The 24,903-nt window shown below is 42.4% G+C and overlaps 2 protein-coding genes across 51 annotated transcripts in view; one reads left to right on the plus strand and one right to left on the minus strand.

Annotated features, from left to right (window-relative positions):
• FYTTD1 (forty-two-three domain containing 1) overlaps positions 1-10,596 on the minus strand; it is a 30,422-nt gene extending 19,826 nt beyond the window's left edge. The window contains exons 1-2 of the mRNA XM_072729043.1: positions 10,315-10,596; positions 6,268-6,396 (exon numbers count right to left, since the gene is read on the minus strand). Coding sequence (XP_072585144.1) covers positions 6,268-6,396; positions 10,315-10,423 — 238 coding nt within the window. The 5' untranslated portion in view covers positions 10,424-10,596. The remainder of the gene's footprint in view (positions 1-6,267; positions 6,397-10,314) is intronic.
• A 42-nt stretch (positions 10,597-10,638) lies between these two features.
• Positions 10,639-24,903, plus strand: part of RUBCN (rubicon autophagy regulator) — a 67,455-nt gene continuing 53,190 nt past the window's right edge. For 12 of the 50 annotated variants that reach the window (XM_025990231.2, XM_072726095.1, XM_025990232.2 and 9 more), the window contains exon 1: positions 21,543-21,827. In XM_025990231.2, coding sequence (XP_025846016.1) covers positions 21,763-21,827 — 65 coding nt within the window. In that variant the 5' untranslated portion in view covers positions 21,543-21,762. Of the gene's footprint in view, positions 11,128-21,453; positions 21,828-24,903 lie in introns of those variants that run through there. The other 38 variants (XM_025990229.2, XM_025990230.2, XM_025990235.2 and 35 more) reach the window with 15 other exon arrangements.

Here is a 24,903-nt window from a genome sequence, read left to right on the forward strand (position 1 = left end):
GTTGCATCACCCCTATAGATAGCTTCCTACTGAGTTCCATCAGAATGGCAAATCCATGTCATAGGGAGTCCTTCCAGATTTGTTCCTTTCTTGGGTACTCTGCCTCAGTCCTACAGTACTGATTACTTTTATAATCTGGGGAAAAAGCAATAGACACAACTTTTTAAATTGTGAAAATTATTGGGTTTTTTAAAGTTTTATTTACTTAAGTAATCTCTACATCCAATGTGGGGCTCAAACTCATGACATCTCAAGATCAAGAGCCATATACTCTTCTGAATGAGCCAGCCAGGTACCCCCAGAAACCAAATTATTGTTCTGTGTGTGATTTCCTTCTACAATTACAACCAAATAAAGATTAGGGGAACCTGTATATTTAAACTAAATCCACAACTACTTGCTATTTTTATTTGTAATGAATATGAAATAGATACCACTATCTCTGTTAACATACTTTGCTAAGTACTTTAAATGAGAATTTGATGGGGTTGATGCTAACATCTTAGCAGGTGAGCAAAGTGAGGTGAGGAACAATAACTACCCAAATGTCAGTTAGAAAATAGCAGAGCCATCAATCTAAGTGCTCAAGTTTGTGTGGTTCCAAAAATTGGAACACTTTACAAGCTGTAATATAAAAATTAAGAATAAAAGGTAAAAAATGTAATCTAGGATACACTTCCAAAGAGAAAAAAAATATTACAGAAAAAGTGGGCTTTCAGCTAGGCATTGTAAAACAGACAAAATCTGATTAGGGAGATAGACATAAACTTACAAGTACAAAGACATGGGTAACCACTGCATATTGAGACACAGTCTAGGGAAAAGAATAAGTAGTAAATGGATGTGGTAGCCTCAAATCAGAAGACTTTATATAGGAATAAAGAATACACTTGACAAGGAATGAGGAGTTACAGAATTCATGATCAGTTACATCAGTCTAGAAGCTGTATCTTAGACTGAATGGAAGAGGGAGAAAAAAGGCAGTGAGGCCATTTCAGATGTTACTTTGGTACTCAAACATGGCATGATAAAGGACAGGGAGTGGAACAAAGAAATTTGAAAGTATTCCAAATGAATGAATAAATTAGCAAAGAGAAAGATTAGAGAGAGGAGGAATATAAATAAATAAATAAATAAATAAATAAATAAGAAAGAAAGAAAAAAAGAAAAAAAGAAAAAAAGAAAGAAAGAAAGAGGAGGAATCATTATACCAAAGTTTTAAGCTTGGATGAGAAAGACTCATGAGAGAAGTCTCATTAACAAAAATAAAACTGTTTAAAAGAATTAAAAAAAGCATAAGACAAAATTCTATTCCTAAGTGTCTACTGACTGCTAGGTCATTGTTCCCATACTCATTATCCTTTCCACTTTTTTTAATTTTTTTTTTATTTTTTTTATTTATGATAGTCACACAGAGAGAGAGAGAGAGGCAGAGACACAGGCAGAGGGAGAAGCAGGCTCCATGCACCGGGAGCCCGACATGGGATTCGATCCCAGGTCTCCAGGATCGCGCCCTGGGCCAAAGGCAGGCGCCAAACCGCTGCGCCACCCAGGGATCCCCCATCCACTTTTATTTCTATAAGTGGCTTCTCTACTTTCTAGCAAGCTTACATCATCCATTCCCCCTCCCTCCCTCTGTACCTTTGAACAAACTTTACCAGCTGTACCTCAATTTTAGCAATGCTTCTATTTTTCACCCTTTCACTGTCACATTTCGTAAGGAAAGAACTATACATACTATTCCAATTCTCTCTATTCTGGTCTTCTATAAGTGCCTTATATTCTAAAAAGCATTATAAAGGGGTACTAAAGACATCACCTAATGCAGTAAGTTCTTAGCTTTTAAAAAATTTAGGGCAGTCCTGGTGGCGCAGCGGTTTGGTGCCGCCTGCAGCCTGGGGTGTGATCATGGAGACCCGGGATCGAGTCCCACATCGGGCTCCCTGCATGGAGCTTCTCCCTCTGTCTGTGTCTCTGCCCTTCTCTCTGTGTTTATGAGTAAATAAATAAAATCTTTTTAAAAATTATTTAAATTCTATTTGCCAACATATAACACCCAATCCTCATCTTGTGTTTTTTTTTTTTAAGTAAGCTCTATATCCAATGTGAAGCTTCTGCTTATAACCCTTACATCAAGAGTTGCATGCTCTATGGACTCAGCCAACCAGATGTGTCATCTTTTATTAGTTTTCATCCATTTCAGCCCCTCTAGAAAGTTCTCTTCTGTCTTTCCACAGTATCTTCATTCTCATTACTTCAACTACTACCTCTATGAAAAAACTTACACATTTTCAGCTGTACTAGAGCAGTAGTTTAACCCTAGCCATGTATCAGAACCACATATGGAGCTTAAAAAAATCCCTAGGCCTAATTTCTGCAAATTCTGCTTCCGTAGAAAAAGAGTGCAGCCAGATCATCAGTCTAGCTTTATAAAAGCTCCACAGGTGTGACCAAGGTTGACAACAGTTAAGACTAAAGATGAGAATTTTCATCTTAGTTTGAAATCTTAGCCCAATCCCTTTGTGAATTTCATATACTTATCGACTTGCCTCAGTAATTTTGGGAGTCTGATCACTTACACGATTTGAGGGGTTTTGGGAAAATGTTGAATCACAAAGTGAATGCAATCAGATCACTGGCTCCTTTCCAAAGTAATATACAAATATTCCCGTCTCTTCTACTTTTTTTTTTTTTTTGGAGATTTTATTTATTTATTCATGAGAGACACACACACAGAGAGGAAGAGACACAGGCAGAGGGAGAAGCAGGCTCCATGCAGGGAGCCTGACATGGGACTCGATGCCCGGGATCACACCCTGGGCTGAAGGTGGCGCTAAACCACTGAGCCACCAGGGCTGCCCTCTTTTCTATCTTTATTTTATTTTATTTTTTCTTTCTTTTCTATCTTTAAAAAAAACATCATTCTCCAACTTTTTGGCCTCAGGACCTCTTTATATTCCTAATTATTGAGAACTCCAGGATTTTTGTTTCTGTACGTTTGTTTATGGATATTATCATACTAGAAATGAAGAATAAAACATTTAAAAACTATTTCATTAAAACAATAATAGGGATCCCTGGGTGGCGCAGCGGTTTGGCGCCTGCCCTTGGCCCAGGGCACGATCCTGGAGATCCGGGATCGAATCCCACGTCTGGCTCCTGGTGCATGGAGCCTGCTTCTCCCTCTGCCTGTGTCTCTGCCTTTCTCTCTCTCTCTTTCTGTCTGTCTGTCTCTCTCTCTCATTAATAAATAAATAAAATCTTTAAAAAAAAAAAAAAACAACAACAATAATAAACCCACAACAGGGCAAATAACATATTTTTAATAAAAAATAACAATTATTTTCCCTAAAAAAGCCCAAAAATATTTAAAAGAACAACAACACTGTTCTGTATTTTGCAAATCTCTTTGGTATCTGCTTTAATAGAAGACAGCTAAATTCTCATATGTTACCACAATTTAATTACCACACATCAGGCAGATTCTAGAAAGCTTCCACTGTACATTTGTGAGAGGCTAATAGTGAAAATATAGGTAATGCCTTAGTATTATTATAAAAGTAATTTTTTTAAGATTTTATTTATTTATTCATAGAGAAACACACGGCGGGGGGGGGGGGGGGGGGGGGGCAGAGACACCGGCAGAGGGAGAAGCAGGCTCCATGCAGGGAGCCGGATGTGGGACTCGATCCCGGGTCTCCAGGATCACATCCTGGACTGCAAGCAGAGCTAAACTGCTGTGCCACCGGGGCTGCCCTGTAAAAGTAATTTTGACCTTGTGGACTTGAGTGTTGGGGATTCCCCAAGACCCCCAGACAACACTTCAAGAACTGATGCTGTATACTATTCTACCACTTAAGAATATTTAGATTGTTTATAGAAATATTTAATGAGTGACTAAATCATATTTTGGGCAGAGAATTAGCAAGACTTTATTCACTTAATTGTTCAGCCATCAAAAATATTTGATTAGGGGGCACCTGGCTAGCTCAATCAGTAGAAGATGCCACTCTTGATCTCAAGCCTCAAAGTGGTGCAAAGATTACTTAAAAAAATAAAATCTTAAAAATAAATAAAAATAATTTATTGAGAGTCTGCCAAGAACTCTCTATCTTACGTGTTCTCTTACCTCAAACTAACATTCTCACTGACATTACAATGTGGAAATCTGAACTTCTAGCCAATCAGAGTTTGAGACAATCTTCTATTTCTCTGAACATTCAGTGACAGAAGCAGATGTTCTATTTTAGGCTCTGTCACATGTAACTGGAGAACAAGTACAAGTTCAATCTTATAAGATCCTAAGCTGCCCCTAGGTATCATTTATCTTAAAGCTCAGATGATAAACCCCATAAAAAGAAAGCTTTTTTGGTCCTTCATGGACCAGATCCTATTTCACCTTATCCATTAAACCACTGATTTTCTTAGCACAAAATCTATCTAAAGTCCTTTGGTACTACTGGAATTTCTTTCATGACATTTCTCAACTCCATGTTTTCTGTCTTATCTCTGTTACTAGAAATTCCTTGAAGTAAAAGATCACATCTCTAAAAACCTAGTCAGTTCAGGGCATTTATCATGTATTTAACATAGAACTAGCATAAACAAATACATTTCCGGCTTCTGTGAACTCTGAAATTAAAGCAAATGTTTAAAATGTGATATGCTGAATAACATCTATAGAAATTTTAAAATATAAATCAATGGAATTAAATATTCATTTGCTATAGGTAAATATCTGTCACAAAATTTACTTGCTTGGGTTCCACTGTTTAAGGTATTATTAGAAGGGGTGCATGGGTGACTCGGTTGAGTGTCCAATTCTTGGTTTCAGCTCAGGTCGTGATCTCAGGGGTCGTGGAGTTGAGCCCTGGGTGAAATCCCTGGTGAGGCTTCCAGTCTGTGCTCAGCAGGGAGTTGGCCTGGGATTCTTCCCGCTGTCCCTCCCCCTACTCCCACATGCACACTCTTTCTAAAACAAATAAATAAATCTTTAAAAAAAATAGAAATGAAAATTATTAGAGAAGAATAAAATTCTTTGTAGAGTCTAACCTCAGTTACAGATATGTTTAGAGAGTATGAAGGCACATTAATTATTATATATATAGAACTAATTATAATCATGCAACCCACTGGTAATTATTTTTTACGTTTTTTAACATACAGAATAAAAGTCACCAAACATTTTTTACATGTGTAAAAAAGATCTAGTTTTTTAATTTGAACAAAGGTTCATTCTTTTTTTTTTTAATATATTTTTTTAAAGATTTATCTATTTATTAGAGAGAGAGAGAGAGAGAGAGAGAGAGAGGGAGGGAGAGAAGCAGAGACACAGGAGGGAGAAGCAGGCTCCATGCCGGGAGCCCGACGTGGGACTCGATCCCAGGACTCCAGGATCGCGCCCTGGGCCAAAGGCAGGCGCCAAACCACTGAGCCACCCAGGGATCCCCACAAAGGTTCATTCTAAAACACTGATATAACTGCTAAAAAAATTAATGAGTCATATACAATTAATAGGGTTCAGTAACCACCTTAAATCCATTTTGGAATAACATGGTTATAAATCAATAAGCTTCCACAAAGTGCCAAAAAATACCTGTATATGTAGAGTTTCAAGATTATTATATCACATCTAAGGCACTCAATTCTGAGTGTTACCTTTAGAGGATTTAACAGATCCTTAAGAGCCCTAGATGATAACACAAAGAGCCTGGAAGTATTTTCCATGCAGAATAGTCTCACATATTTAAAAAGTTCTCATATAGAAAAGAGAGTTTGCTTCCTGTAACTCTGCAGAGTTAACAGGTAGGCACAATTTAATTTCAATTAAGAAAACTTTCTAGTAAATAGTTATCTCCAATAAAGGAGTTGTCTTGTAAAGTGGTATGCACTTTCATTGAATATATTTTATGCATGTGGGAGTTATGTAATTATCCACCAAACAGACTATTAAATACCTAACTGGAAAGGAGATAAAACCTCTGCTTTGTAAAATCCCTTACAATACTGTAGCCCTAAATATAATTTATGCTATTTACATACAGAAGGTACTTTAAAAATGACTTAATGTTTTTAAAAAACAAGGTTATCACCTAATTAAAGCAACTGAAAATGCTTACCAGATTTCAAGATTAAACAAAAATCTGAGAAAATACAAATCACAAAGGGTACTAATATATTTCTTCCATATTTTAAGTATGTACTAAACATAGCATACTATGAATCTACAAATAATAGCTCTTTCTTAAGTTTACTTGTAAAAATTACCAGAATTCTGTTGGATTCCCCATCGCACTCTCATCCTGAATTGCCGGGCACTGCTTTGCTGGAGTTTTCTATTTAGTCTCGGAAAATTCTGCTTCTTTCCTTCCTTTCTATTCAATTTGATGATATCATCTGTGATATACAAAATGTGATGATTAACTTAACATATAACTTAACTCATTTTAACTTAATAACTCAATTAATTACTCAGCCTCATTTTCTAGTTGACAGATTTCTTACATCCCTAACTTCTTTGCTATTTTGAAAGCACTTTCGTAACAGGATAATAAGAAGATAAAAATTCAAATCAGCCAATATACTTTCAGCATTAAAGAAAGGTTTTATAGGAAAAGTTCAAATCAAGAGCTCAAAGCAAATCTACCAATTAATGAAGATTTCTATTTGTTATCCACCATATTTCTTTAAAGCATATAAATAAGCAAAAGCCTATTTACAAAAATTACTCATATCTACTTTCCATAATCACAGAAGTCCAGTTTTTAAAGATGACCACCTTCCAATGAAATCATAGGCAGTAAAAAAAAAAAAATAATAATAATAATAAATCATTCAACTAAAAGAGTACATTTCTAAAGAAGTTTATTTCAATTCGGCAAATATTTACTGAGCATATGCTGTGTGCAATGAATGTATGTGGCAGGTTATGCTGTAATGAAAACAAACAAAAGTAGAGTATGGTCCTTATTCTCAGGTAAGTTTAAAATCATTGATGGAAACAAATAAATAGCAGCTATGAAATAAAAAGCACATAAGAAAGGTATAGCATAAAAAGAAAATAATTGGGTTCTTCACTTTTCTAGCAGAATATTCAGAGCTACCTTACTTTTTGCCTTCTACACTCATTGTTTTCAACACTTTTAAACTCTCCCAAAGTAATTTACAAACATCGCATTGCCCTAATACCACAGCACAACAATGTGAAAATCAGGAAACTAAACCTATCCCAGATTTCTATTTACAAATGTCAAAAGAAGATTACTAGAAGCCAAAAAATATTCACCTAAGAAATAGCCAAATACTTTGTCCACATCCCAACTTCAATATTAATTTTGATGATTGATAAAGCAAATAAACTGGTCAACTTAATAAAATCTCACAAAACTAATTAACTTCAATTATTTTTTCCAAATTGCTCTAAACACAAGAATCTAACTATATTAATATAATTAGTCTTTTCTGAAATAAAAGAGAGAATTATATATTATAGGAATCTTTCCTTACATATTACTACTCTACCTAACCCATCGGTAATTTTAAGACTCTTAATCACAAATACTCATTAAAATAATTCAAATATCCCCAAAGTACTTTATCTTCTTGAGGTCAGTCCTTCAACTATACATAAATTCATCCAATTCAAAGACACTCAAAAACATTTGCCTTTAAATAAAAATATTTCATGAAATCAGATACATGAACATGTTAAATTCTCAGGGGGGCAGAAAGGGAATATTTTTGAACACTCTTGAAACACTACTTTTGGGGCAGCCCAGGTGGCTCAGGGCCTGATCCTGGGGACCTGGGATCGAGTCCCAGTCGGGCTCCCTGCATGGAGCCTGCTTCTCCCTCTGCCTGTGTCTCTGCCTCTGTGTGTGTGCCATAAATAAATAAATAAAATCTTTAAAAAAAAAAAAAAAACACTACTTTAACATTTTTTTTCTTATTCTTCACCAGAAGTCTGAAATCTCAGAGCCATGAGAGTACACAAAAAAATAAATTTTCTGGGGACCATTAAAAAAAAAGACTGTAATTTTGACTAACCAGGTCAATTTTAAAATAAAGCATTATAAGGAATAACCATAACAAAATTAAAAGTAGCAAAGCATATAAAATATAAATCTGCTTTATTTTTAAATGTGTTATTATCTAAATCCTCAAGTTAAATGATCAGCTGTGGATTTTTCCAATCTAAAAGAAGAAAATGGCTTTCTCCTACTCAGTGAGGTAGGGTATGTAAATTGGAAAAAAAAATTCCATTACGATGAGCTACTTTTATGAAAAAGTTTCTTCCATGACATTAGGGGTATATATATGGTAATATAAACAGTAGTAACTGAGAAGCCTTGTTCTCACAAGTGTTCATTTAATTCTCACAACAATTCTGTAAGACAGTATAATGCCCATTTTCAAATTAAGAAACTGAGTCACGTCACACCTGTCAGATGGCTAAAATAAAAAAAAAAAAAAAAAAAAAAAGGAAAAAGAAACTGAGCCACAATGAGACCAGATCTTCATAACTGGTAGATATTCTATATCAACATTCATATAAATCATACTGTCAGAACTTAAAAATCAGATTCTAAACCTCTGGAGACCTGATAAAACGGACTATTCACAAAGCGTAATAATTGTTTAAAATAGACATCTTAGGGTGCCAGGCTGACTCAGTGGGAAGAGCGTTAAGACTCTCCATCTCACGGTTGATTATAAGTTCAAGCTGCAGGTCGGGTGTAGAGACTACTAAAAAAAAAAAAACAGGGAAAAAAATAGGTACCACTTCTTCTTCCCATTTCTGTAAATCCTAAAAAAAAAAAAAAAAAAAAAGGAACCTCAAAGAATGCTGTATATTTTCCGAGGAGAGAAAAGAAAACAGGGTCTATCTTAACTACCATAGCATTTCGTTTCTGCCTTCAAAGAGATTTATCCCTCGCTTTTCTTCACTTGAACATCCTAACCACCAAACAAAATACATAGAAAAAACCCTAGAAACTTAAGAAAGGTCTTGGCTATGATTAATACACGTTTAACACTTCCGGCAACACCTACAGGTTTGGTTTTTTTTTTTTTTTTTTTTTTTACTTGTATGATTTGGGCCAAGTTCTTTCTCTCCGTCCCAGGTTTTGTACAACAGGAACCACCGCCACAGCTTCTATAATGTGCTCATGGAAATACGATGCTTCTTTCTAGGTCTACCGGGCGCTTTCCTACGCAGCTATGCACCCTGTGGACTCACGGCAGCACCTGTCCGAGGCAGGCGAGCGCTGTGACTGTGGGTCACGAAGCGCTGAGAAATAATTCGCCTGTGACCACGCGGCCAGTAAGGGGCAAAGGACCCGACCTGAGGGCAGTGTGGCTCGGGATTCCAGGCTCTGATCGCGAGGAGCGCGGACCGCAGTCACCGGCGGCGGGGCCGCGGCGGCACACGTACCGGCTTGGAGCCTGCCAGTCAGCGCTCAGCGCACGTTCCTTCTTAGTCTCCTTCGCCTTAGCTAAGGAGACTCCCTGGTGGGGTTTTTTTGTTTGTTTTTGTTTTTCTAAGATTTTATTTATTCGTGAGAGACACAGAGAGAGAGGCAGAGACACAGGCCGAGGGAGCGGCAGGCTCCGTGCGGGGAGCCCGACGCGGGACCCGATCCCGGGTCTCCAGGGTCCTGCCCCGGGCCGAAGGCGGCGCTAACCGCTGGGCCACCCGGGCCGCCGCCGCCAGCAGCAGCAGCAGCAGGGAGACAGGCTGGAGGCCCGACGCCTTGGTCCTGAGCATCTGCTCAGTGCGCGGCCCCGGGAGTCCTTGACCCTTGACTGACCCCTTGGCGGGGGAGCCGCGCACACGCGAGGCTCCGCGGGCGCCCGTCGGGCTCCTCCAACACGGGCGCGAGGCACGACGGGCCGCAGCGCGCGCAGGGCCGCCTCTGAGGGCCGCGACCCGCATCGCGACGCCCAAGCCACGGGCTTTCCGGCGGCCGCGGGGCGTAAAGGGAGCCGCGCCGTCCCGACCTCACGGGGTCCCCGCCCGGCGTCCCGCGGACGCGCGTCGGCCTCTGCCGCTTCGCCGACGTCGGGTCCCGGGGCCTCCACACACGCCCCGGCGACCACGCTGGGAGCGGAGCCGCCGCCTGCGCCTCACAAAGAGCCGGGGCGGCCCGCGGGGGGGGGGGGGGGGTGAGGGGAGGAGGGGACGCCCCCGCCCCCGGCCGCCGCCCCGCCCCGCCCCCCGGGCCCCGCGGGCCCCCACGCGCCCCCGCCGCCAACCGCCCCTGCCCCCACGGCCCGCGGCGCTCCCCCCCAGCTCGGTCCCACTCGGCTCCGTACCCAGCGACATATCGATTTTGTCCAGGTTTTCATTGCTGCGGGCTTTAGGCGGCGGCGGCGGCGGCGGGGTGGCCGCAGCTCCCACCAACCGGGTACCAAACCGGTTCATGGCTGGGGGCGTCGCGCGGGGGCCGGCGGCGGAGAAGGCCAGACGCCGAGCCTGCCGCCTCCCACTCGCGCACGCAGACGGGCTGCACCGAGGCACGCACGGCGCACGCGCGCGGCCGGGCTCTCGCGCTCCCACCCGCGGCGGCGGCGGCGGCGGCGGCGGCGCGGCGGCGGGGGGCGGGGCGGGGCGGCGGGGGGCGGGGGCGGCGGCGGGCGGGAGCGGCCCCTGGCGGCCGGGAGGAAGCATTGCACGCGCTGCCCGGGCGCCGGCCGAGCCGGCTCCTCTCGCTCCCCGCCGTCCCGCCCCAACCGGGCGACGCTGCCCCGAATCGCGCGCCTGCCCCGCGGCTGTGTGCCGGTGTCCTTCCGCTCCGCCGTGCGTCAGAAAGGCCCCCGAAGCTGTGCTGCGCAAGAGCCCTTCACGCTCGCTGCCCTGAAGCCTGCGGCAGCACGGACCCCGCACGGCTCCTCCTGCGGAGCTGCGCCCCAGCGCCCCTCTCCCGGGCAGCTCCTCCACCTGCAGCAGGTGAAGTCGCCACGTCGGGATGCAGAGCCAGAGCTGCAGGGACGGGGCTGGCGTCACCTCGCCAATCAGAGCAAGTGCTGCGGGGTGCTGTGCGCGGACCGCCTCTCAGCCGGCGCCCTCCAAACGTTTTGCACGGTACGAGCTACCTTCATACCATCTCATCTTCCCTTAGGAGACGGGTAAGTACCTCTACTCGTTTGCATTTTCCTTGAACTCATCTGCGTTGGCAATTGATAGGAGGATTCGCTTTTCTAATCAATCTTGCGGGGAAACTTAACATTTTATGAATTCCTGCAGAACTCCCCCCACTCCCCGCCCCATTTACAAAACATGATATTCCCTTTCTTCGTACCTCTTTCTCCTCCTCCAAAGCAACTGTGCTTGTCTGCAAGCATTTAGGTTATATCTCCCTCATGACAACTTAAAACTATCTAAGACATTTGCATCTAAGGCAAAAGCCAGGGACAGGTTGTCTGTCCATTTAGAAATCTCTGCCACCTTCTCCCGTCCACTTCCTAAAATTTCTTTTTGCGCAGAAATAAACCCAGTGAGTGATCTGATGCATCTCAAAACCACAGTAGCCTGTACTTAATTTTTAACCTAAGACAAAAACATAACCATAGAAGAGTGAATCGGTCCAAAGCACACCTATGAAGGGGGGTACAAGAAACTAGGGTAAAAAAACCCCAAGAACAATAGTTGGCATGTCAAGGAGAGTAGCACAATGCTTGATTTTGTTACTATTGCATCCAGCAACCCCCACCCCTCTCCAGACTCCTAAAAACTATGGAAAATGGGTTATAGAAATAAAAGAATAAGAGAACTAAATTTTACTGAGTGGTACCTTTTTTATTCGCTTCAGTCATGCACTGTGAACTTGGGAGGCTGCCTGGGTCTCATACTCATCTGCAAAACGAGAAGTCGTTATACTAAACGCATACATTATACCTAATTATTCTTGGATTCTAATATCTTCTAAGCATGAAACATTTTTCTCCACACTATCATTCTCTTCCTAGAAATAACTTCTATAATCTCTGCTTATTTGTGGGAGCAATCTGTAGAAAATAATATTAAGTTCTTAATTTTATGGGAGGGAAGTAATGCATTTAGAGTTTGGATGCATTTTGTACTTCAGGTATTTACAGGACAGATAATAAAAATCCCAAATGTATAAAATTCTACCCACCACCAGTATATATAAAGATTTCCTTTGGGGATGCCTGGGTGGCTCAGAGGTTGAGCATCTCCCTTTGGCTCAGGGTGTGATCCTGGAGTTCCAGGATCGAGTCCTGCATCGGGCTCCCTGCATAGAGCCTGCTTATCTCCCTGTCTATGTCTCTGCCACTCTCTTTCTGTGTCTTTCATGAATAAATAAAATCTTAAAAAAAAAGATTCAAAAGATTCCCTTTTATCCTGATCTTCTCCCCAAAAACTGAAGCTCTACTCTGAATCTCCTTAACTTTAAAGGGAACATGCCCAATATTTCATTAAGCAGTCCTAGCTGTTACGTTTCAGACTTTGAGATTTCCCCCAAAGGCTGAAGGTTTGAGTGTCAGAGCAGTCACCCAGATTCCAAAGAGAAAAACAAGAAAATGATAAGCATTGTGTAAGTATAGGTCAGTCACACACAAGGTACTAGAAAACAAAACAGCAACCCGAGACACCTACGGCAAAAGTGGAGACACTGAAAAGGTGGGAGACACTGAGAAATCAGAACTGGGGCCTAAAAGGTTGAACATCCAGTCACAAGGGCTGGAGTTAAAAGGTCAACCCTGCATTTTTTGGAACATAAGAGGCAGTTGTTCACTTAATCATATATCCATTGAGCACAAGGCATTGTAATAGGCTCTGGGGATAAAATAATTAGTAGAGTTAGATTCAGTCTCTATCTTCATTCAGCTTGCAGAGCCAAAAAACAAACAAACAAACAAACAAACAAAAAATCTGAGGACCTACTGTGAAAAAGTACAGTACTGTGCTGGATATTGAACATATGTCCATTGTCTAGAGTACAGCAGTTCAGCAGCTTCCTCTATGTCAGGATAAACACAGACTTCAAGCAGCTGCCTTTTCTAGAGGCTTGATTTCATACACTATATGTATATATACATAAGCCAATGTCTAGGATGGCCAGATGAAATACAAGATTGGTTACATTTGAATTTCAGATAAACAATAAACAGCAAATTTCTTTACTACAAGATGCTGCATGCAGTATTTAGGATACATTTATATTAAACAATAATTCATTATCTGAAATTCAAATTTAACTGGGAATCTTTATTTTGATTTCTGCTAAATCCAGCAACCTTAACATCACACTTTTCTATCCACACATTGTGGCTCTCTTTTCAGTGTGCATAGAGATCTATATTCTCTTCAAAGGTAAGCACAATTCATGTATTTCACCCTTCTTTAAAAAAAGATTTATTTATTTATTTATTCATTCATTCATTCATTCATTCATTCATTCATGTGAGAGGCAGAGACATAGGCAGAGGGAGAAGCAGGCTCTCTGCAGGGAGCCTGATGCAGGACTTGATCCCAGGACCCCAGAATCATGACCTGAGCCCAAGGCAGACACTCAACCACTGAGCCACCCACGTGTCCCTGACTTCTTAAAACTCTGTTAGCTTGATATTTCTTCCAAGTCCTCCTTTTTTCAGCTTTATTGAGGTACAGTTAATAGATAATAAGACATGAATTTAAAGTGTGTAGTTGATATGGGTGTATTGTGTACAGACCTGCGAAAATACTACTGTAAAGAGGATAATAAATATCTCTCTCATCCTGTTTTCCTGTGCTCCTTTAGAATCCTTTCTCCAACCACTACTTAAGTAACCACTGATCCTACAGTTTAATTTGCATTTTCTAGAATCTTATATAAGTAGAATCATACAGTATATACTCTTTTTTAAATCTAGATTATCTTACTCAGCATAATTGTTTCCAGTGTGTATGCCTTTTATTCTTTTGCTTGCCTGATTGCACTGACTGGGAACTCCAGTACTATATTTAAAGGAGAGGTGAAAGCAAAGATCTTTGCTCCTGACAAACCCCAGGGGTAAAGGATTATCTTTCACAGTTAAGTATCATGTTAGCTTTTTTTGTAGATGTATTTTATCGGGTTGAAGAAGTTCCTGGGTTTGTGGAGAATTTTAATCATGAGTGAATGTCAAATTTTATTTAATATCTTTTCTGCATCTATTGAGATGACCAAATGGGGTTTTTTAATTTTATTTTTCAAATGTTGAACTACCCTTGCATTTCTAGGAGAAACCTACTTAGTCAAGGTGTATGATCCTTTTCATAAATTGCTTGATTTGGTTTGCTGATGCTTTGTCAAGGATATTGTTTTTCTTCTCCTGAGTGATACTGATGTATAGTTTCCATTTCTTGTAATGTCTGATTTTGGTATCAACGTTTGCCTTTCAGAAAAAGATTTTTGTAATTTTGTAAATTTAAAATTTATATTACACTGGTATAACAAGGGAATAAGGTATAATTTGTGTCACCCGTAGATATAGTATTAGTTAGGTATAACTATTGTCATTATACCTAACTCCCGTAACTTACTTGTATGCACAGTGGTCTTTCTTTTCTGCTCAGTTCTTCTCATTCTACCGCATTTGCCACAGTAGCTTCTTTGCCACTTTGCTGTAGCTTCCTGTTCCTCTTTTTGCGTCGCCCTTTTTTCCTTTGTTCTAACCTTTACTAGCTGTTCTCGTCTTCTGCCTTTTAATCTTAGGATTCATTCATTCATTTGTTCAGAGCTTGAGTTCCTGCTATGTGCAAGACACTGCTATAGCACAATGTGACAGCAGAGCAGTACAGCAGATCCATGAAAAGCAGGGTTGCAGGCATAGCTGGAGGCATTACTGGGTCTCCAAGTCCCTGACCATCAGTTTCTCTGACTACAGAGCTTGCTCTGGGTAGACAGGGGAACTTCATTGAAGGGGCATTCTTCCTGGACTCCGGGGTTGGATCTCTAGGTCACTCCTTATTAGGCTTTGTCTCTCTGGGCAGGGTAGGCATCCTGTCAACCAAGGATTCTAGTCAATTCACTGAATGACTAATTGTGGAATTTTCTAAAGCTACACAAATCTATTAAGTCACATAGTTTCTCCTTATTTATACCATGGTTTCCTTTTAAAAATATCCTTGATTTGTACTGGATAGTTTGGTAGTCTAGGAAGGTTCTGGAAAGCCAGGATTCCAGAGTCATGGGGCTTTTAGGCATTCTGTCTTTGCCTCATGCTTCTTCTCCCTTTGCCCTGGCCTCCTTGTTCTGAGATGAAGAGCCCTGGCTGGACTCTCATCTCTTTCCCTGAGGAGAGGTTCCTTTCTCAGATACATTTACTTCTATTATGCACTCATACAGCCATTTGATTTTTCATTTTCAGTATTAAATACATTACATGAAATATTCAAAACTTTATTATTAGATAGGCTTTGTTATATGATTTTGACCAACTCTAGGCTAATAATGGTAGTGTTCTGAGCATGTTTAAGGTAGGCTAAGTTATGATGTTCAGTAGGTTAAGTGAATTAAATGCAATTTCAGTTAATGATATTTTCAATTCATGATGGGTTTATCAGGATGGAACCCCATTGTAAGTGGAGAAAGATTGGTATCCAGATACAAAGACAGCTATAATTCTTATTATTTGTTGTTTTTGGACAATCCGAGAGTAAATTGCAGACATGATATAGAATATATTTCTAAGGACATTCTTTTATATATACATGCTAAAATGATCAAATCAGAAAATATAATGTTGATGCAATTCTATTCTGATGTATAGTCTATGTTTAAATTTTACCATTTATCCTAATAAATAATTATTCTTTATAACAATCTTTTTTTCCAATCTAGGATCCAATCCAGGTTCACATGTTGCATTTCTTTGTCCTGCCTCTTTTGTCTCCTTTAATCTGATAAAATTTGTTAGCTTTTCTTAGTTTTTTTATGATACTTTTGAAGAGTGAAAGCAGGGCAGCCCCAGTGGCTCAGCGGTTTAGTGCCACCTTCAGCCTGGGGTATAATCCTGGAGACCCAGGATCAAGTCCCACGTCAGGCTCCCTGCATGGAGCCTGTTCTTCCTCTGCCTGTGTGTGTGTGTGTGTGTGTCTCTCTCTCTCCCTCTGTCATGAATAAATAAATAAAATCTTTTAAAAAAAAAAGAGTGAAAGCACTTATATAGACTGTCCTCCAATTCAACTTTGTCTTATTGTTAGCCTGTGATTAAATTCAGGTTATTCACTTTCGTCACGAGTACTATGGAAGTGACATTGTGTCCTCAGAACTTAACATTAGGAGGCACATGATGTCATTTTGTCTTATTGGTGATTTTAAGGTTATGTCTGCCATTGTAAAGATATCTCTCTTTTTCCATTTCTAATGAGTAAATGATTTGTGGGGAGATAGTTTGAGATGGTATAAATATCCCATTTCAGAACAAATTTCACTAATGGCTTTAGCATCCATTCATGATTCTTGCATGAATCCAGTTATTACACTGTTATTATAAAATAGTGATTTTCTGTCATTCCTATGCATTCATTAGTTGACATTCTACTGTAGAAAACAGCTTCCTCTCCCACCTTTCTTTCTTCCCTTTTCTATTTATTATTTGCACACTTATATGTACATATAAATTTCCATAGAAATTCACTCATCCTGTGTTCAGAAATTCTCTTTGAAAAGCAAGGGGTAGGGCAGCCCAGGTGGCTCAGCGGTTTAGCGCTGCCTTCAGCCCACGGCCTGATCCTGGAGACCCGGGATCAAGTCCCACATCTGGTTCCCTGTATGGAGCCTGCTTCTCCCTCTACCTGCGTCTCTGCCTCTCTCTGTGTGTCTCCCATGAATAAATAAATAAAATCTTAAAAAGAAAGAAAGAAAGAAAGAAAGAAAGAAAGAAAGAAAGAAAGAAAGAAAGAAAGAAAGAAAAGGGGTAAAGAGTGCTTGCCTTTGAAGATACTGTTGATATGTATACATTTCATGGATTACCTCTTTTTGATGCTCAAATTGTTTTTGACTTGACCAATAGGAGCCATTCCTTAGCTTTTGAATTTTGAGTATTTTTTAAAATGCTGTTAAGAGTAATTTTCGTGAATATAGTAAAAAAAAAAAATCATGTCTATGATATTTGTTGAATATATTTAAGAAGAATACTTCTAGGATGAAAACAGAGGGAGGCAAACCATAAGGGGCAGTTAACTCTAGGAAACAAACTGAGGGTTGCTGGAGGGCAGGTGAGTGGTGGGATGGAGTAACTGGGATATGGACATTAAGGATGTAATGAGCATGGGGTTTTATATGCAACTGATGAATCACTAAATTCTACTCCTGAAACTAATAATATATGTTACTTAAATTGAACTTAAATAAGAAATAAAAAGACTACTTCTTAAAACCAAATTTTGCAAATTGGTAAGTGTAATGAGCTTTAAAAATCCATTATTTGAATAACTGATTCTTGAGTGAATTTGGCTTTCTGCCATTGGTACTCTAGGACCTATTACTATTTGTATGAAAATAGCATCCTAGTGATCTTGAAAACAAACTGATTGATCAAGACAAACATCTTCAGGTTTTTTGACTTTTAAAATATTACTTCAGCAAGCAGTACTAAGTAAGGCCATTACACTTATGTGACTTATTGAACCCTCATATTAGAGGGTTTGCGTATTTGACAATTTTTGCATTTGGGCCTCAGAAGCACAACATTGGATTAATCACAATCCTTGGTTCATGACATACTCTCCTCATTTTCCATGCATGGCCCATTTTCATTTGGTTATTTTATTTTATTTTTAGTCATTTTAAATAACTAATTATAATTAGTTATGACTTTTAACTAATTAGTCATTTTGAAAACTGCACCTATAAACCCACCACTCCAAACAAAACCAGAACAGAAAATAACCCTATGACCTACCAATTTCACTTCTTGGTATGTACCCAGGAGAAACCTTTGTTTATATACAAGAGGACACATGTTAAAGAATAATAGTAGCACTATTAACAATAGCAAAAACCTGGAAACCCAAATGCCTATCAATCAAAGACAGCATGAATAAACTGGTGTATTCACATATTGAACTATTATGTAGGAGTCAAAATCAATGAACTACAGTGACATATGATAATGTGAATAAATCTTATCGATGTAATATTAAGTAAAAAAAAAAAAGGCCCCAAAGAATAAATACAGCTCAATACCTTTTTTATAAAGCTAAAACACAAAAATTAAAAATAATACTTTCTAGGTCTATAAATTGATGCAAAAAAACATATATAAAGGAAAGTAGTGTAATTATAAGGCAGAGATTCAGGATATGACCATCTGGGGTGAGGCAAAGCAGAAAATGGGAGGGGGGACACATGGCTAATGTAGGTTATTATCACATTTATTAACTGACTGCTTTCAATATATGTAAACCCAGACTTGGATGTAACTTTTCCGAGAACTTTTACTACAGAACTGAGACTTTTTGCAATTTTAGTTCTAGAATTTCCTGATAAAGCAGACTGACTTTCATGCAAATATGCTAAGATCATGTGGCATTAATTTGGGATTACAGTATATGCTAAAATATTAAGCTCATACATTTGTAGAAATAGAAGGCAGTGAAATCCCAATAACATTGCCCCTTTGTAAAAAAAAAAAAAAAAAGTATAACCTTTTAGTAGGAAAATATGAGAAAGTTTGAACGAAGAGTATTTTTTATATAAATGGAAGCTGGAAATAACTTGCATTAGAAAGCTCCTTCGTGGGATCCCTGGGTGGCGCAGTGGTTTGGCGCCTGCCTTTGGCCCAGGGCGCGATCCTCGAGACCCAGTATCAAGTCCCACATTGGGCTCCCGGTGCATGGAGCCTGCTTCTCCCTCTGCCTATGTCTCTGCCTCTCTCTCTCTCTCTCTGTATGACTATCATAAATAAATAAAAATTTAAAAAAAAAAAAGAAAGAAAAAGAAAGCTCCTTCGTTTCACTTTTAATTCACAAAAAAAGCTTTCTCAAGTCTGAAAATTCCTGGAAGTCATGTATTATTTTTATTTATTTTTTTTGAAGATTTTATTTATTTATTCATGAGAGACAGAGAGAGAGGCAGAGACACAGGCAGAGGGAGAAGCAGGCTCCGTGCAGGGAGCCTGACGTGAGACTTGATTCCGGGTCTCCAGGATTATGCCCTGGGCCGAAGGCGGCGCTAAACCACTGAGCCACTCAGACGTCCTATATATATATATATTTTTTTTTTAAAGATTTTATTTATTCATGAGAGACACACACACACACAGAGTGAGAGAGAGAGGGGCAAAGACACAGGCAGAGGGAGAAGCAGGCTCCATGCAGGAAGCCCAACATGGGACTCAATCCCAACTCCAGGATCACGCCCTGGGCTGAAGGCAGGTGCTCAATCGCTGGGGCACCCAGGGATCCCCGCCATATATCATTTTTAATAGAGTAATTAGCTTTCCATGGAGCTAACCTAGATCCCCCCATCACTGAGTAGTACTGATTCTATCGCTTTACCATTGCAGTAATCTCAGCCTCCTTGATCCCTACCGCCCTACTTCATGCCTGGAACTTGCAGACGAGTAACCCAAAGGCACATTTAGCCTACAGACAGACCTTTTTTTGGCCTGTGTCATATTTACAATAAAAAAAAAAAAAAGTCACCAATATTTAAAAACTGGAAGTCATACTTAAAAATGCAGACTCTGCCTTCTCTTGCAAAAGCAGAATATCGAGCAATTTCTAGTCCAGGCCTGTATGCCCATTTTGCAACATTAGTTTTAGAAAAGGTGAGAACCTGTCTTCTTGGATGAGTTTTCCAGCTCAGAGCGTTTCTGCCACTCTCCTACAAGCAGCTCAGTTCGCTCCTTGGCATTACCTGCTTGGCCTCTATAGGAATTTCCAGTCTCGGGATCCCTGGGTGGCGCAGCGGTTCGGCGCGTGCCTTTGGCCCAGGGCGCGATCCTGGAGACCCGGGATCGAATCCCACATCGGGCTCCCGGTGCATGGAGCCTGCTTCTCCCTCTGCCTGTGTCTCTGCCTCTCTCTCTCTCTCTCTGTGACTATCATTAATAAAAAAAAAAAAAAAGGAATTTCCAGTCTCCCCTCCTATCCGTTCTTCCGCTCTTAGATCTCTGACAAGGTTCACACCCCATTCCCTCTCCACAGCATCAGAAGCAGTTTTCAAAGCAGGTTTGGTCAAATCGCTTCTTGATTAGCTCCCAACTGTCCTAAGGGTAAAATCCAGAGTCCTCAGAATGGCACGTCCTGATCCAGGGTGCCAGCTCACCAACCCCGAGCATCCTGTTCCCCACCTCCTTCCCAGCTCTTACTACAATTCGTAACCAGTACTTCCCAAACCGGCATGCTTCCTTATGCCACTGTTTCCACTTTCCCTCCTCCTGGCCAATGCACATTTATCCTTAGAAACTCGACTCTGACATCAGCTCTGCAGAAAACCTTTCCCCAAAGCCCTTCCCCCTCCTGCTCTTCCTTTGGGATCCCAAAGCAACCTGTGCTCTTCACTTTGCGAGCTCTTCATTACAATGTTTAGGGTCCCTAAACATACTACCGACGGGAGGTAAGCTGGGCCGGGCTGAAGTTAAGAGCCACGTTATTGGGGATCCCCGGGCGGCTCAGCGGTTAGCGCCTGCCTCAGCCCAGGACGTGACCCCAGGTCTCGGGATCGAGTCCCGCGTCAAGCTCCCTGCGTGGAGCCTGCTTTTCCCTCTGCCTGTGTCTCTACCTCTATCTCTGTGTGTCTCTTATGAGTAAATAAATAAAATCTTTAAAAAAAAAAAAAAAAGGAGGGGACACCTGGATGGCTCAGTGGTTGAGCATCTGCCTGCAGTCCAGGGCGTGACCCGGGGCTCCCGGGATAGAGACCCGCGTCGGGCTCCCTGCGTGGAGCCTGCTTCTCCCTCTGCCTGTGTCTCTGCTTCTAACTCTGTCTCTTATGAGTAAATAAATAAAATCTTTAAAAAAAAAAAAAAAAAAAGGAGGGGACACCTGGCTGGCTCAGTGGTTGAGCATCTGCCTTCGGCCCAGGGCGTGACCCCGGGATAGAGACCCGCGTCGGTCTCCCTGCATGGAGCCTGCTTCTTCCTCTGCCTGTGTCTCTGCTTCTCTCTCTGTGTCTCTTATGAATAAATAAATAAAATCTTAAAAAAAAAAAAAAAGGAGGGGACACCTGGATGGCTCAGTGGTTGAGCATCTGCCTGCAGCCCAGGGCGTGACCCCGGGGTCCCGGGATAGAGACCCGCGTCGGGCTCCCTGCGTGGAGCCTGCTTCTCCCTCTGTCTCTCTCTCTCTCTCTATGTCTATCATGAATAAATAAAATCTTAAAAAAGAGAGAGAGAGAGAGAGAGAGAGACCTGCGTTATCTCGCAGCCTAGACTCCGGCTTCCGTCAGGTTCCAGAGGTGGAGACGTTCACGCCCGGGCGCGTTCCCGGGACTAGGTTACGGCCGCGAGCACGCCTCCGGGATCTGCGTGCGCGGCCTCGGATTGGACGGAGCGGTGGATGCCGGGAGCGACGGAGCCTTTCGAAGTGCTTGCCGGGAGTTGTAGTTCTCGGAGCCGGAAGTGGGGGTGGCCGGGCTGGAAGCCGCAGCTGAGACAGCAGTCCCCGCGCCTCGCTGTCATGTCAGCCCCGGCGTAGCGCAGCGCCCTGAGCCCACCCTCCGAGGGTGCCTCCTCGGTTCCGTGGTGGGGGAGGGGCTTCGGGAGCCCCGAGGGACGAAGTGGCAGAGACGCCGGTGTTCAGAGAGGAGGCGACGGTCGCAGCCCCGGATGCGACCCGAGGGCGCGGGAATGGACCTCGGCGGCTGCGAGGAGCGCCTGCCGGAGGCGAGCAGGTGGGCCCGGGGCGGGGCGGCGGGGGCCACGCGGGCATCGCCCCTCCGGGAGCACGGGGGGTCCGGAGAGCACCCGCGGTGGACGCCAGGGCGGCTGCTTCGGGCCACTTGTTTGGGAAGACATTGGGAGAAGGCGGGGATGCGGGACGGACGAGGGCGCGGGTGTGATGAGGGGGACGGAGGGTGGGGACCCCACGGAGGAGGTGGGTGTGCAGGGAGCCTGGGTGACACTGCAGGTGGGAGGAGGGCGCCAGGTGCACGGCCCGGGGGGCCCGCGGGCACGAGGCTGGCGTTGCGAGCGTTCCCGGGCGCAGAGGTGGGGCGTTACGTGCGGCCCCGAAGCAGTCGGGGTCCGAGGCAGCGACGGGCGGGAGCGAGAAGACCAGGAGGAGGGCCCGTGTCCGAAAGTGGACGGTTGTGAGTAATGGCCACGGCGGGGGGGTGGGGGGCTTGCCGATGAGGCCCGGACTGCGGTGCCCGCCTCTCCCTGTCGTTTCCTTTTCACCCTAAAACCCTGCTGTCCTTCCCCACAATGCGATTAAGCGATTTCGCATTTATTTATATGCAACGGTTGTCACCCAGTTCGTGCCCTTTAGAAACGGACGGTTTAAGATTCTACAAACTACTTTGTTGTTGTTGTTGTTTAAGATTTTATCTATTCATGAGAGGCACAGAGAGAGAGAGAGAGAGGCAGAGACGCAGGCAGAGGGAGAAGCAGGCTCCATGCAGGGAGCCCCACGCGGGTCTCTATCCCGGGACCCCGGGGTCATACCCTGGGCTGCAGGCAGATGCTCAACCACTGAGCCATCCAGGTGTCCCCTCCTTTTTTTTAAAAAAAATATTTTATTTATTTAATTCATAAGAGACACACAGAGACAGAGGCAGAGGCAGAGACACAGGCAGAGGGAGAAGCAGGCTCCATGCATGGGGCCCAACGTGGGACTCGATCCCAGGACCCCAGGGTCACGCCCTGGGCTGCAGGCAGGTGCTAAACCGCTGAGCCACCCGGGCTGCCCATCTACAAACTACTTTGACTCAAACGGCGACTTATTCCCAGTCAAGGTGCCTCCCAGATTTAAGGTTTGCGTCAGCAGGAAATTAATGAGGTGTTGTGCCCAGGTGAAGACCCGGCTGTTATTAAATTTGACTCCTTTTTTTTATGTTGTGCATGGTTAGCCCGTGGCCTGCTGTGCAAGACGGGGACTGATAAGACCCGGCTCCTGCTTGAGATGCATGAATGATGAGTTCAGTGAAACTGAACGTCTTACTTCCCTTTTCCATGGTTCAGTTTCTGCTTATGTATATTTGGCTATTTATTCTTCCTCCAGATGTCTGTCAAATGCTTCATGTAAAAGCCCCATATAAATTCTCAAAAGGGTTTTTGGTTCATTTTCCTTTTCCTTTTACCAGGTCATGTGGGACAGGCTGGGTTGGAAATTCAAGTTCACATTTCCTCCCCATCTAGCTCGACATCTAGCTGGGTTATTTATTTAATGTGTTTAAACAAATACTTATTTCTCACGTGTCAGGCACTGCTTAAGAGCCTTGTAAGTATTAATTTATTCACTCCTCATGACGAGCGTATGAGACAGCTATTACTGTTATCGCCATTTAATGGATGAGGAAGCTGAGACATGAACAGGACAGATAACTTGCCAAGTTCATACAGTGAATCCTGGTGGAACTGGGATTCAAGCCCAAGCAATTTGGCTCCAGATTCTGCACTTTTAATACACATACTCTGCTGCCTCCTATTATGCTAATATACTGGGACAAAGAAATATATAAGATAGTGAGCTTTATGGCATTCTTTGCCAATCATTCAGGCCAGTAGGCAGCTCCTTTGCAGGTATATCTTTCTATTATTTTTTCCATGCTTGCCTCTTAAAAAAAAAAAAAAAAACAAAACCCTCAAGATTTATTTACTCACTTGAAAGAGAGAGAAAGAGCTCACATGACCAAGAGGAGGGGGCAGAGGGAGAGGGCGAAAATCCCAAGCAGAGTCCCCTCTGAGTGTAGGGCCCAACATGACACTTTGCTCGATCCCACAGCCTGACCCGAAACTAAGAGTGGGTTGCTCAGCTGACTGAGCCACCCAGGCGCCCCTCCAATGTTTGCCTCTTAACCAAGCAACTCTAGTCAAAATTTAATTTCTGGGGGCACCTGGGTGGCTCAGTGATTGAGCATGTGCCTTTGGCTCAGGTTGTGATCCTGGAGACCCCGGATCGAGTCCCGCATCGGGCTCCCTGCATGGAGCCTGCTGCTCCCTCTGCCTGTGTCTTTGCCTCTCTCTCTTTCTGTGTCTCTCATGAATAAATAAATAAAACCTTTAAGAAATTTTAATTTCTGCAGTGGGATTATCACCACAAGGTCACTGGTATTGTTGCTATAGCCTACTCTTTGTTGATGGCTGGTTAACTGAGAATGTAGTGGGGTTTTTTTGTTTGTTTGTTTTGTTTTGTTTTGTTTTTGAGAATGTGTTCTTTAATGAGGTTTCATGGCACCAAAGGTCTCAGCTCCAAATAGACAACTGTCATATACATACCTGTGCCTGAGAATTGAGGCATTGTGGTTGGGTCATTACTAACCTGACTTTCTACGGTCAATAAAATACTCAATGCAAAAAAAATCTTCATGATGAGATGGCATCCTTTTTACATATAAAGGATAAGCTTAACATATTTTCTGAAAGTAGTTGATGTAGTGAAGTGTGTATAAGCCTTATAAGCCAGAGAGACCTGCATTTGAATCCTAGCTCTACTGCTTAATTTGGCTCATCCATTTTAGTGGGAAAAATAATGCCTTCCTAACTGGTAAGTTGTGAGGTGTTGATAAGATAATGTGCGTGAACCTCCGCATAGAGTGCCTGGTATGTGCTAAGTGCAAAAAATGTCTACTTCTGTCCCCTCCCCAGTTTTCTTGAAATAAGGGGAGTGTGTGCTTTTTTGGATGTTGTTTTCAGTTGTACAGCTTGTTCTTCCTTCTTCCATGGCTCCTTTGTGTTCAGCACACTGAGGATTGAGGTGTTAGCCTAGCTTTTCACTTTATCCTTGGAGTGTAGTTATTTCGTGGGTTC

Source organism: Vulpes vulpes, chromosome 1, assembly GCF_048418805.1.
Source record: "Vulpes vulpes isolate BD-2025 chromosome 1, VulVul3, whole genome shotgun sequence".
NCBI classification, from domain to species: domain Eukaryota; kingdom Metazoa; phylum Chordata; class Mammalia; order Carnivora; family Canidae; genus Vulpes; species Vulpes vulpes.